Source organism: Lepidochelys kempii, chromosome 2, assembly GCF_965140265.1.
Source record: "Lepidochelys kempii isolate rLepKem1 chromosome 2, rLepKem1.hap2, whole genome shotgun sequence".
In the NCBI taxonomy this organism is placed as follows: domain Eukaryota; kingdom Metazoa; phylum Chordata; order Testudines; family Cheloniidae; genus Lepidochelys; species Lepidochelys kempii.
In genome coordinates this window covers 111,609,210-111,624,105 of record NC_133257.1, presented here as the reverse complement: position 1 = coordinate 111,624,105, position 14,896 = coordinate 111,609,210, and the positions used below count along the sequence as shown (strand labels likewise).

The following is a 14,896-nucleotide window of genomic DNA, read 5'->3' as shown; positions in this document are numbered from 1 at the left end:
CAGGTCAAGAAGAGCTCTGCCTCTAGTTGGTTCCTCCAGCACTTGCACCAGGAAATTGTCCCCTACATTTTCCAAAAACTTCCTGGATTGTCTGTGCACCGCTGTATTGCTCTCCCAGCAGATATCAGGGTGATTGAAGTCTCCCATGAGAACCAGGGCGTGCGATGTAGTAGCTTCTGCGAGTTGCCGGAAGAAAGCCTCTTCCACCTCATCCCCCTGGTCCGGTGGTCTATAGCAGACTCCCACCACGAAATCACCCTTGGTGCTCACACTTCTAAACTTAGTCACAGCCCTGACTCCATGATAGGTGCTTGCTTCTTCCCTGGTTGAGTAATCTGCTGCATTCCGTCTAGTTCTCTTACTTGTGAGGGTAATCAGGAGGCTAAGAAGAGATGAGGCAATCTTAATCCTCGTAGTTTGACTGGCCAAAACAGTACTACATCAGCTCTGTTTGACCAGCTATAGCTCTGCCTTTGGTTGAGGATCTCTTGTCTCAAAGCCAGAGCTAGTCACTGCATGCCAGTTGACAATTTCTTCACCTCATGGCTTGGATGATCTCTGGTTGAGGAATGTGGAAAAAAGTCTGCCCTCAAGATTTCTGGGCCATTTTGATTAACAGCACAAAGGTCTTCACCTGAGTTACTTATGTAGCAAAATGGGAAAGGTTTTCAGTCTGGGCTGAATCTCATCACTCATCACCAAATTGCACAGAGGTCAGACATATTGGACTACTTGCTGCATTAGAAATCTGGTCTTTCCATCAGTTCGAGAGTCCATCTAGCAGCCATTTTTGGATGTTACACCCACTGAGGAATGTTTTTTTTTTTTCACATTCCTTGGTATCAAGATTTGTAAAGGGACTTACTCATGTTTACCTTTCTATGTCTGATTCAGTAGATCCCTGGAATCTGAATTTAGTATTGCAACTTTTAATGGGTTCCCCCTTTTGAATCTTTGGCAACAGAATCCTTATTATTGCTATCAATGAAAATAGCATTCTACTAGCAATTACCTCTGCAAGGAGGGTGTTAGAGCTTCAGAGTAGCTGAAGTACTAGCAGTACTAGCTGGACGCGCCCCCCCCCCCCCCCCGCCCCCACCTCCCTTCATGATTTTCTATAAAGACAAGGTCTCTCTTAGGCCACACCCTTACTTTATGCCTAAAGTTGTTTTGGTATTCCACCTCAATTAAACCATCCATCTTCCAGTGTTCTTTCTAGCAAGACTGAAGAAAAGCGTCATACCTTGGGTGTCTGGAGGGCTCTATCCTTTCACCTAGACTGCACAAAGTCTTTTAGCTCTTCTCCTGGACTTTATTTTAGCCTATGCAGAAAGGATTAAAGGGCAGCCTATTACAGCTCAGCATATTATCCCGTTGGATTTCTGACTGTATCAAGCTTAGCTATGATGTAGCAAAGGTCTGTCCTTACCCCAGGATGACTGCCCATTCCACCTGGGCAGCCTTTTTGAGCAACATACCTATTGTAGACCTTTGCAAAGCATCAGCATGGTGCAAACCTTTTCCAAATGCTATGCAATTAATAAAGCGTCCTGGGAAGAAGTGATCTTTGGCAAGTCTGTGTTGCAGTCCTTCAAATAATTTGAAGTCCCACTACCTGCAAGGAAACTGTTGGTGAGTCACCTAACATAGAATGTATTTGTGCATAGTCATCTGAAGGAGAAGAGTGGTTACTTACCTCTACAGTAACTATTCTTTGAGATGTTTCGTACATGTACATTCTGTGTCCCTCCTACCTTTCCCGCTACTTTTGATATTTGTTGGAGGGTGCTGTGAAGAAACAAAGAGAGAGGTGTAGGCAATACCCCTTTATACTCTAGGCTCTGTGCACAAGAGTGGTGGGGCATGTGTGCCACGTGCTGGCGCTGCTGGCAAAAGTCTCCAACTCGAGTGCATTGGACATGCGCGCGCACACCTACAGCGGAATTATATAAGTGTAAGACATCTCAAATTTACTGTACAGGTAAGTAGCCATTTTTAAAAATATCTTTGCTATTGCCAAGTGATAGTGGCTTTTCTAGACCGTTATAGCCAGGTTTTGTTGGTATTGTTGTATAAATACTTTAGTAATATCAGTACATCTTAATCTGCGTAAAGGGGTAGTACTTTCATTTATTTTTAAAAGTAGTGCTTTGCAAAGCTCTAAATGTTGGTGTGATTTGTATAAATATATCACGTTATAAAAAATGAAAATTTTAGAATTTTGAAAACCTAACATAATTTGGACTAATATGGATTAGTCATAACAACACTTAGTTGTGAGTCATAATGTATACCAAATAGGCTCTGTGTATTATGCACGCAAATGGCTCAACAGATTTTTATCAGACTTTCCAAACAAAAGAGATTCTGAGCTGTGACAACAAACTAAACAAATCAGTCTAAAACCTCTGGAGAAATTAAATTACTGAAAATGGCGGTTAAGAATGGATGTGCTATCCCAGCCTTAAACGTAGCATAGCGTCATGCTGTGCAAACAAAAGATCATGTTATGATGTGAAGTATCATAAAGTTAACCTTGCCATAAATTCAGGATGTTATTTTGAACGATGACAGAGCTGGAAATAATTATTTTGCAGCACTTTCCAAACAAGCTGCAGAAAACTTTCAACACCCCACACTAACGTTTACCAAACTTTGGAAAGCTGAATCTCTCCAAGAAAATGAAACTAACTGCATCTCCCCCTTCATTCCTGCCACATGGTGTTAAACCAAAATGATCAGTCACTCAGGCCTAGTCTGCACTACAGGGTTAGGTTGACGTAAACAGCTTTGCATTGACCTATCTGTGGAAGTGTCTCCACTTAAATTTGGCTCTCACCAATGTAAGTGCCTCTCTACGCTGATTTAGTAACACCACATCCCCAAGCGGTGTAGAGTCATAGTTGATGTAATTAGGTTTATGCAGTGTCAGTGTAGACATTGTGTTGCTTATGTCAACTGTTACTGGTCTTCAGGAGCTGTCCCACAATGCGCCACACTGACAACACAATCAGTAAAGTGCTCCTGGTGAAGACACATGCTGCTGACACAAGTGTGATTTTTATAACTGGGGGCTGTATGCTGATGAAAGTTAGGTTAACATAATTTTGTATGGTTAAATATGGCCTAAGAGAAGATTATGTAGATCCTCTTAATACTCGGCTTTCTTCCATGCTTAGAGCAGTGAATGATTTAACCATAGTGACCTTTAAAGTACTATCATTAGAAGCCATGGAAAGGAATGGAGCAGTTGACACTTCAGAGCTATTGTTTGAGGCGCTTTGCAAAGTGAGACAGGCATCAATGACACTTGGGTCATGTTTTCTTGGTTTTCTTTGCAACCATAACTAGAGACTAACTTCTTTGTGAAAGGAAAGCTGAGGCTCCAGAGAACAACGGAGAGGCCTGTATGCAGTCCACTCCTTCACCCCTGTTCCCAGGGGTGCTGCTGCAGGGTGGTACGCTGCTGCAAGGTGGTACGCTGCATGCTTCACAAAACACTGCCCTTCATAAATACTGTTTTTTATTTCTAATTTCTTTTAATTTTGAGGTGTATTACTGTCAAAGCTCATTGATGGAGCCTACAGATGCACAGAAATACAGTTTGAAACTACTTTAATTTAAAAGCATACACCAGGATTTGTGAAGCATAGAGATGTATTAGCGTAGAGTGTGGTAGACAAATAAACATTCAACAATATTAATCTTTTAGGACGAAGAGTGAAAACATTTTTCCAGAAAACACATTTAAAGTTTTTAATTGTCTTCCTAATCAAGCAAGATTCAAAAACTAATGTACGTACATACAAACAAGTAATTGAAAGAAAGCAGTTTTCTTTACAAAGTTATCAATTCCTGGTCCTCATAACATCAGCAGCGTGGAAAACTTCAGTAGCTCAGCAATGCTTCTGAGCTTGAAAGGTGCCTAGATGAATCCTGAGATTCCTTCTTTAAGGCTGCTGTGTAGAGCCAGTGGCTGCCCTCCCATGCTCCCTGGTCAGGGGCAGAAACCATGCTGAATTCCACAGAGTCTGGCTACCATATTGGTAAGCTTGTGAGTTGTTTGTGAAATGATAGCTCCCTGCTCTTAGTGGGCATTGGGATTTGAAATTTCTGATTGAGTGACAGCTTAGAAAATTGAAAAGCTTGTATAGCCCAAGATAGTCCCCAGCTCAACACAGCCAAAATGAAGCTGTCAGCTAGACAAGATAACAGGGATGCTTTTTCAGCCTGATGAGCCTTTCTCCTGAGCATCCAAAACACAGGCAGATTTCACCTTTGAACCACTTCTCTGCGCTCTTCCTTGCTGCTTGTTGTTGCATGAGGGTTACTGCAGCCCTCAGAGATCCCAGAGTAAAGGGGAAAAATGATTAGGATCTACATTAGGTTGCTGGAGTTCAATGCTGCTTTAGTTGTCTCTGTCCTCATCTCCCGTCACATACAGGTTTCTTTGTCTCCAGGATTGGGAGGACTGGTCAGCAGCCAGTTTACCCATTGTGGCAAATTGATACAGAAACATGCTATCTACAAACTCCATTCTGTTCTGTGAGCTTCATTTTGATTGTAACGTATACTGTATCTTCACTTCTGCAGTGTAGCCTTCATCCTGGAGGTGTTAGAATAAATCCTTTCACCTCACAGAGGGTCTAGCAATGGGAAAGCCAGCAAGAGTCTTCAACTTTGATAGTCCTTCATTCAAATGTGTCCACCCTAGTATGTTAGGTTTGCTGGAATCCAGAGGAATTAGTTTTCTCACTTTGGAACCCAAGGCTGAACTGGCAGATTTGAGATCACCTGACAAGAGGCCAGAACTTCAAGGGCCAGATCTTCTCAAGTCTGAGGCTGTTGTGGGCCATCTGTTGAACAAGAAAAGAATACTGAGTACATGGAGTGGGATTTGTAACTTCTGTGCTTTGTCTAATAAATTCTGGTTTAGAAGTTTCTTTGCAAAGTCTGTGTGTATTCCATTTGGTTTAGCTGTCACAAGGTCCACAATAAATTAAACTGTAAATAGGAGTGCCTATGCGGTGGAGCTCTGATAGGGCATGGTTAAACTACTGGGGAGTCTTTGGAGGGGTAGCATGGTCTTGGGGCATGTTCATGTGGGCTGTGGGGTACCACATCCCAAGAATCTGGACCCTCGGAGCATGCCTGAGAGGCTGGACTAAGGCAGTGTGTAGATGCTGCTAAGACTCAGTAGGCTTAAAAGCACATGGAATCCAAAGGTTGAATCCAGTACAGCAGCCTGGTGTCTGACCACAAGGGGCAACTGAACCATGGTTACAATACCTATTCATGGGAGCCTATTGTGCTTCTCTTGTTTACCTGAACTGGAATTTGACCCAAAAAAAGAGGATACATGCAAATGTGTGCATAATTTTACCATATTAAGCAATTTTAATACTTGCCTCTGGCTCACTGTTTCTGGGAAAAAGACGTTGTATATCTTTCGTGTATATGAAGCTTGGCTAATATTTATTTGTTTTTTCTTGCAGCCCAGCTAGAGGTGAACTTTAAGGAAATGGAAAATCATCTGTTGCTGCTTGAAGACCTATGTGGACAGTGTGAGTTGGAAAGGTACAAACATATGCAGACACTACAGCTGGAAAACTACAGGAAAACAAAAAGGTAACTAAACTACAAATGCTATGAATAGTAACATAAAAATAACTATCAAGCCATTAGTTTATAAACCTTTAATTCTCAATGTAAAATGATCTTGGTGCTTTTCCGCTTCATAGAATGTGGTCCATTTTGTTGTCAAATAATTTGTAAACGTCAGGGTTATCTGTGAGAGTTGATGTGATCTACTCAGGAACTGAGCCCAGATCTTCTGATTCCCAGACCCGTGCCTGAAGAACAAGAGTATCATTTTTCTAGGGCTGTCAAATGATTAAAATAATTAATCACAATCGTGAGATTTAAAAAATAGTTGTGATTAATTGCAATTTTAAATGTAGTTAATAATGGAATACCATTTATTTAAATATTTTTGGATGTTTTCTACATTTTAAAGTATGTTGATTTCAGTTACAACATAATACAAAGTGTACAGTGCTTCCTTTATATTATTTTTAATTACAAATATTTTCACTGTAAAAAAGATAATATATTTCATTTCACCTCCTACAATTACTGTAGTACAATCTCTTTATTGTGAAAGTGCAACTTACAAATGTAGATATTTTTTTTTTTACTTAACAGCACTCAAAAACAAAACAATGTAAAACTTCGACCACCATTCCAGAGGACATGTTTCCATGCTGAGGAGGGTTCTGCTCAATAATGACCAAAAGCAGTGCACACCGATGCATGTTCATTTTCATCATTTGAGTCAGAAACCACCAACAGACAGTTGATTTTCTTTTTTGGCGGTTTGGGTGCTGTACTTTCCACGTTGGAGTGTTGCTATTTTAAGACTTATGAGAGCATGTTCCACACCTCATCCATCTCAGATTTTCAAGGCACTTCAGATTCCTAAATCTTGGGTCGAGTGCCGTAGCTATCTTTAGAAATCTCATATTGGTACCTTCTTTGCCTTTTTTCAAATCTGTAGTGGAAGTGTTCTTAAATTGAACAGCATATGCTGGCTTGTCATCCAAGACTGCCATAACGTGAAATATATGGCAGAATGTGGGTAAAACCACAGAGCAGGAGACATACAATTCTCCCCCAAGGAGTTCAGTCACAAATGGAATGGTGGTTGAAGCGTGAAGGGGAATATGAATGTTCAGCGTATCTGGCACATAAATACCTTGCAACCTCAGCTACAACAGTGTCATGCAAATGCCTGTTCTCACTTTCAGGTGACATTATAAATAAGAAGCAGAAAGCATGATCTCCCATAAATGTAAACAAACTTGTTTTCTCCGAGCGATTGGCTAAACAAGAAGTAGAACTGAGTGGACTTGTAGGCTCTAAAATTTTACATTGTTTTGATTTTGAAAAATTTGGAAAACTTTCAAAAATATTTATAGTTCTAAATTGGTATTCTGTTATTAAATAGTGCGATTAATTATGACTGATTTTTTTAAATCTAGTTAATTTGTGTTGCGTTAATTGCTTGAGTTAACTGCAATTCATTGACAACCCTATATTTTTCTCTGCTGGGATATTATTACCCAATAGTGGACTCAGTTTTTATCACCACCCTGCTTGGTGCAAGTATAGTGCTGTACAATGGCAGTCTACCAATTCCTAGATACTAGTTAATTTGCCACACAACTATTTAAAATCTTGTATGTAAAGAAGTAGATTATTGAATCCAGTTAAGTGTATTAATCCTTCTGAAGCATTCTGAGAGGATTTTATTCAGTATATGTGTTGAGGCATGCAGGTATTTTTCAAAGAAATCTCTTTGGTGGAAGTAATTTATTTTGCTAAGTGTCAAAATATCTATTAAGTTTGCTAAGCAGTTGTCAGTTCTATAAATAGCTTAACTAGCTTGGCATACTACTACTAAATTGATTGAACGATGTTAGTTATTTGGTCAGGAGTAGTCAAAGCCAAAAAATATAAAAAATAATAGATTATGCCCGATGAATAATGTATGCCATTTTTAAATGATTAGTTGCCTTATGCATAGTGTAGTGTTTTGGAAGATCCCACTCTGTTATAAAATTTAGAATGGAAAGAAATAATGCTTTAGGTCAACATTAAACCATTAAAATTCATTTCACAGTAGTTATGGGAGAACTGTCTCTCAGAAATAGACTTCTTTATCTAGTCCATGTCAGATGACTTATGTTTTGCCATTGTGTGTTGAGTCACTGTTTCAAAGTTTACTACTCCAACAAGATGCTTAAATGTTTGATTGTAATTATGGCTAAGATTTTGTCATGGTTATTTTTAGTAAAAGTCACAGACAGGTCACGGGCAATAAACAAAAATTCACAGAAGCCCTGACTTGTCTGTGACTTTTGCTGCTGCGGTTCCATGATTTCCCCTGGCTGGGACCTGTGGGGTTCCCCCTCTGCCCAGGGCAGCTAGAAGCTGCAGGGTGACCATATTTCCCCCAGCCACTTGCCCAAGGCATCTCCCCACCCCCCGCGGGACGCTGAGGAGTCTGTCACCTGTCGCTGGAACCTTGCAGGGGGCCCCCTGTCACTGCTGTCTCTGGAACCCTGCCAGGACCCTGCTGGCTGCCAGCTTGAGTCCCGCAGCCCCTGGGGCTGAAGCAGAGAATATCACGGAGGTCTCGTGAGTTCCATGACCTCCGTGACTTAAACGTAGCCTTAATTATAATGCATTTCAGAGCCTGATAAATTAATCAGAGCATTGCCCTCTGAAGTTTTGATTTTAAATTATAACTGTTTTGTCTGTTTAGGCCCTGGTCCTCCAGTTGATTTCCATGTGGGCACAGGAATATACCTGCATGCAACAAGCTGTAGGTTCAAGGCCTAAGAGAGGACAGGAACGGTCTGTGTTTGTACAGCCCTTTGTACAATTGGATCCTGGTGCAAAATGAATAATAATGCAATAAAACAACCAGAAATAACCATATAGAAAAACCTAAAAGAAATCAGTAGGTAAATTTCAGATGACAAGGAGGTAACAGTGTCAGGAATAAGAAAACTTCAAAGGTTTTGCTCACATTAATCTTGTATTACCGGTTCCAGATATTGGTAGTCTAACAACCACACACTTTGTTGATTTGCACATTTTTATTTAAAAAAAAAATTTGTTCGATAGTTCACTAGCCTGTTTTTCCAAAATCAGGTGGGGCTAATATAACAAGTACAATTAAACATCGTGTCACAGCTGCTAGGTTGAGTGACCGATGAACAACAAAATTTGGAGCCGTCTCTAAATTTCCTGCAGTTGAGAACGTATGCATGTTGTGCTGTTCCATATTTGGTTTCAAAGATATTAATTGTCTGGGGTTTGAAATTGACAGGACTGTTGCTCTTGAAGTCCTTTGAAAAACAGGTAGGCTTCTTGTTCTCTAATGTCAATACATGCTTTAAGAACAGAGCCAGCAGAAAGCCGAAGGAAGGAAGGTATTCTTGATTAGTACAAATCTAAAATTCTGCGTTTATTGTTGGTAGGGTAATCTTTTCTAGGAGCTGAGCATTTAATATTACTGTAATCTTTGGAAGAACTATTTCTCCTCTGTCTGGGGATATTTTAAAGAAACAGCTCCATTTAACTAAGATGTAAATTGTTTTTAAACATAATAGACTTGAAAAGTGAAATTTGTTTCCAAGGTAGATTTCTAATTCTCTCACAGGCTTCTTGTTTCTGATATACTTAAAGAATTTCTTGTTTGTTTTTGACTTTGGCTATTTGTCCATCAGTTTCCATCCTCTACTTCCTAATAGCCATCTTATATTTTGTGCTGTAGAGTATACTTTTTTTGGCTTCATGAGGGTTGGATTTTCATTTTCTGAAGGATCTCTTTTGGCTTGAATAACTTTTTTATCTTGCTATTTAACCATTCTGTTTTTTTCTCATTTTCCTGCTTTATTCTTTGTTTTATAGCTAGGCATATTTTCTGTAACCATAATATGCTTAAATAGCAACTATGCAGAGTCTGACTTTTAATTTGCTCACTCGTGAGCTTTGTTACTGTTATTAGGCTTAATTGTTTCTCTAATCTCTTTCAATATGGTATACACATTATCCTTTTTCTGATCAGAAGTCTGTTAATATAGCATTACCATTATAACTGATATATAAAAACTTAGCTGTGAAGCCGTTCAAGTTGCTACACACATACCATATCTGACATAAACCCACAAAAGTAAGGAGATGAAAAGTTAAATCATCTCATCCTTCCTGGTACATGGTAATTGTAGTCAAGGAAAACGTAACTCGGTCCCCCCTTAATCTGCCCTTCTCCGCATATCCCTTTACTGAAGTTGGGATATGAGTTGGGAATGAGAAGTTTGGTAAAGGGGGGGTTGTGATAGAAGGCCGTTAACCTTAACTTTAACGTTTAGAGATATGTTTTGTGGTATGTGGTGCATGGTGGTTATGGTAACAGCTAGTTCTTCAAGTGATTGTCCATATACACATTCATCTTATGGTGTGTGCGTGCGTCATGCACCAACATTCTGAGTCTTTTAGCCAAAAGGGTGAAGCAGGGTGAAACATCCTCTGTTTCTGTCATCACCGCTTGGCTTCAAGGCAGAGTGGCTTGCTGTCAATGAACTGTTGGCATTTTTTCTCAAGTTGCAAATAGAATAGTAATAATTGTTGCCTATTGGCATTTTGATAGTTTTTATTAGGATTGTTTTATTATTTTCACCTTGTGATTGTGCTATTTAAAACTTAATGATGGATATTTAAAATTCTGATTTTGCTTGGGGGAATCGTACATTCCTGGGAAATGTGCCATTTATAAGTCTTTCACTGCCAGGACCGCAAAGGTAGAGAAGCTCAGTAGCAAATCCGGTGAGGCCTGCTTCAGGCTCTGGGGCATATGACAATCCTGCTGCTCCCCCTGCCTGGCCTCCTGCCCCAGCCACCACTACACATCCCCAGACATGATTCCCCTACTTCAGGCTCTAGTAGGTCAGTCAAAAAGCTGTTGAGAAGGAAGGTACAGGGATTAGGTAGTTCTAGAGAAGGGGTTCTCAAACTGGGGGTCATGACCCCTCAGGGGGTTGCAAGGTTATTATCTGGGGGTCGCGAGTTGTCAGTCTCCACCCCAAACCCCGCTTCACCTCCAGCATTTATTATAATGTTAAATATTTTTTTAAAAAAACCCTGTTTTTAATTTATAACGGGGGTCACACTCAGAGGCTTGCTGTGTGAAAGGGGTCACCACTACAAAAGTTTGAGAACCACTCTTCTAGAGGTAAATCCCTGGATTAAGGTATCCTCAAAAATAAAAATGGCTTCCCTGCACCATTCTGCCTCTGAGACTTTGTGGCCCTGGGTTTTGACTTCTGAAGCTCGACCCCTTCACCGTACTGAGTCCTTGACACCAAAACAAAATGCTGAGAAATCTTCAAGTGCAGTATCTTTGTCTTCCCACTTTGCTATGTTGGTACTGCCTCCACCACTGGTCAAATCAGCACAGTTAGCAGAGGATTCACCCAGCTGGTGAGCCCTCTATAGCAGTGATGTTCATGGCACTGGCAGATCTCAGTGTCTTGCAAGGAAACAGCATTGCCATTGTTGTTCACATGTGGTGTCTCTTATGGCACCAGATCACTCTCACTGCAGTACCAAGTATCTCCACGGCTCTACAGTCCATGCCTATATCTACTTCCCCACCAGTCAAGTTGGAGTGCTCCTTCTCTTTGTCATCTTCCAGCAGCATCGAATCGTAGTGAGAAAAGGGATGCTCCCACATGTACTCCCCATCCATGTCTTCTCCACTTTCTTCTGTCTTAGGTAGTGGATCTAGAGACTGGTCTCTCAACAGATGTGGTGTTCACTAAGCTGGGCATAGACCTTGGTTCTGGTCCATGGCCACCAGCCATTTACCCCTCAATACCTGTGTAGCCTTGTTGGGGGCCATCGACCTCATGGAAGGGAGGATTACCTGGACAGACCTGTGCCTTCTAGAGCTTCTTGATGTATGGCTCAGTGTGACCGTCTGTACCCCTCTGTCCGCCCCTTTTACAAGACCATATTAAATATTGTACAAAGCATACTGTGATTTGCTGATCATTGTCCTGATAAAATGTGTGGCAACATTGTATGTAAAGATAAGATTCCACTGTATAATATTACCAACACATTTTCCAACATGTTCTGGAAGGCGGTCACAAACAAGTTCCACGGAGACAAAAGGCTAGCCAATGCCTCAGCCAGGTGTCAACAAGTTCAAATGGACCAATGCCTCAGTAAGTGGCCACTCTTCGGCGAGAGGGAGGGTGGGGGCAAAAAAAAAGCTACATTTTGACAAAGAAGCAACTTAAGCTTCCTGGCCCCACAGACTTCCTGAACATCAGCTGGAGATGATTCTTGTGCAAGAGAAAGGGCTATACGAGGAGAGAACAGATGTCCCAGATAGTCTCTGCCTTGCTCTCTACCCATGGCATTATCAACACCTGAAGAAGAAAGGAAGCAGTGTTGCACTGGGGTAGTTGGGAGGTGTGGGGAGTGATTGACTAAAAGAGGTTCAGCTAGTAAGACTGCTGGAACATGTGGTGAGAGAGACCTTTGCTTTGATTGACTTGACTTGTTAAATTAGGTGTTAATTGCATTTTACCTTTTATTTCTTGGTAACCAGTTCTGAATTATATGCCTCATTACTTGTAGTCACTTAAAAATCTATCTTTCTGTAGTTAATAAATTTGTTGTGTTTTATCTAACCTTGTGTGTTTGGATTGAAGTGTTTGGGCAAGCAAGATAAGATTTGTGCATATCATTTTCTATTAATAAATGACGGATTTTATATGAGCTTGTATTGTCCAGGAGGGTACTGGGCAGTACAAGGTGCACATGTCTGGGGGAAAGTCTGGAACTGGGAGTTCGCTGATGTGGCCCTGTATGTAATTTGTGAGTGGCTGAGTGGCTGGCGCTAGTATGCATACAATATAGCTGGGAGTGATTTACATGCCGGAGGCTGTGTGGGAGCAGACCAGGAGTGGTGGTTTTCACAGCGAAGCAGGGTAAAAGGTACCCCAGGTTGGACAATTGAGGAGATAGAGCTGTCCATAAATCCAGATTGTATACCCTGTGTAATGTCACACTCAGTCACCCAGGCTGCTTCTGAGCAACAGCCAGCTTAGATTTCCCTCCAACCTGAGGATTTACCAGGGATATCCTATCTCATTCAGTTAATGTATTGGGTTCTGCTGTACTAGTTATCCCCTGATAAAGCTGTGGTCCCTCCCAGTACATTTCAGATGAATAACTTTGATCTTCGCCCAGACTTTTCCATCCTGGAGAGGATGAAAGGCAAACCCAACTCACCTTGGAGACTGTTGAGATGGATATCTAACTGTGTGAGAGCCTGCTTTGAGTTGGCTAAGGTGGATCCTCTTATTTCTCTGAGCTCACTCCACCAGAGCTCAGGCAGCCTCAGCAGCATTGTTGAAAAACATTTGTTATGGACATATGTAAAGCAGTCAAGTGGAGTTCTAGCTATCCACACATTTACAAAGCATTGTGCTATTATTGAAGCCTCCAGATCAGATGCTGTATTTAGGAAGGCTATTCTGCATTCTCTGTTTTCTTGAGCTTCCACCTCCATTAGAATGGTCCACTGCTTGGAAGTCACCATAAATGGAATGTGCATATGGACAATCACTCAAAGGAGAAAGGAAAGTTTCTTACCTGTTTAGTAACTGTAGTTCTTTCAGATATTTTCTATATGCAGATTCCATGATCCACCCTCCACCCCTTCTACCTAAAAGTCCTTTACCACCCAGGATTCTTCAGTGGGGAGGAAACTGAGTGGCAGGTGGCCCAATCTACCCTTTTATGTGTTTGGTGCAGGACACAAGGACACTCAGGGTGCATGTGTATGAAGTAGCTTGTGCGCACCCACACACCAGGTTCCTTCTCACTGCCACAGGCAGTAAGAGGAAACTGAGGGAGAGATGTGACCACTCCACCCTCTATATGCTTATGTGGAAACACAAGGAGGCACGTGGTGCATTTGTGGACCTGACAGACACTGCTATTCAAAATAGCCTGATCTCTCACGCATGAGATGCGTGCATATCTATAGAGGGACACATACTTAAAGAAGAACATCAAGTTCTATACTACAGTGCCAGCAGGCACAACTGACATTTCACTATTTTGTCTTCGGGGAAAGAGTAGGTAGCAATGAAAGAGTAATTAAAAAAAGAGAGAGAAATTACGAGTCACACATGAATGGTAAGAATTAATTAACTCTGTGTGAACTGTGTAACTAGTAAGTGGGAACCAATGAACAAATGCTCCTGTGACAAGTAAAAAGTCACAGTGCAGCAGTTCATCATATTGCCATTAAGTTGAAAGCTAAGCTGAAGTGTTTACAAGCAAGTATATACAAAATATTGTTTGCAACTCGAAATTCATAACACACGTGTGTTTAGACAAGTTATAGATTCCTTCTCTGCAGTTTTATTTTTAAAAATATTTTCCATCACTTGCTTATCGCGATCCAAGATAAAATTCTGAAGATGCTGCATCTTTCCTGCTGTGGCAGGAAAAGTTAACAGCTTATGTAGTGCAGGCAACTGCATTCCCTGAGTCAGGTCCTAGTGATATCAATTGCAATAGAGAGGGCTCCATCTCAGATGTTGTCAGATATACAGCCTTTCAGATCACTTTTGTTGATGCCTCATTGGGACAGAGTCACTAAATTATGTATTTATGTAATTATGAAGAATATTAGACAGGATTGTGAAAACCCATTTTGTTTTTTTCTCCAAGAAGAACAGAGTGGGCTCTTGTTTTTTTTCCCAGGGGGTCTTATTTTCTTTTTAGCTCAAATTTCACTTTGAAGTGCTTACATGAATAAGCAAGATGGAATGGACTGAAGTAATTAAAACAACTCTCCAAAGTAAACTTTACATATCATTAAGATGTATGTAGCAGAAAAGGATTCATGTTAATCTATTCTCCCACAAGGTACAGAAAATAGTTGTTTTGATTCTTCAAGTCAAATATAAATTTTTTTGTCTAGTGAAGTAGAAGATAGGAGATTAATGGTTCTGCAAGGGAGGAGACATGTTTGATGGCTGTATTTAAAACGTATCCATAAAAATAATTCAAAACTCCCTATACCAGTCTTTTCAGCAGCTTGTCACATCAGTTAATTAAGGAGCAATTTTTGTTTTTCTACACACAAAGATGGCAAAGATCAACTGGTAATCAATCTATTAAAAACAAATGAAAACTGCTACTATTATAATACTGCCCTCAACTTGGCAATTTAAAGAAAACGATAGAAGCATTTTGCCCTCCATGTATTCCTACAGTTTTAAACTATAGGTTGCAGCTG

At 40.6% G+C, this 14,896-nt stretch overlaps 1 protein-coding gene across 6 annotated transcripts in view; it reads left to right on the top strand.

Moving 5' to 3' along the window:
- The window catches only part of DTNBP1 (dystrobrevin binding protein 1), a 182,551-nt gene that overhangs the window by 67,501 nt on the left and 100,154 nt on the right, over positions 1-14,896 (top strand). For all 6 annotated transcript variants that reach the window (XM_073331954.1, XM_073331955.1, XM_073331953.1 and 3 more), the window contains one exon: positions 5,496-5,628. In XM_073331954.1, the coding sequence (XP_073188055.1) occupies positions 5,496-5,628 (133 nt within the window). The remainder of the gene's footprint in view (positions 1-5,495; positions 5,629-14,896) is intronic.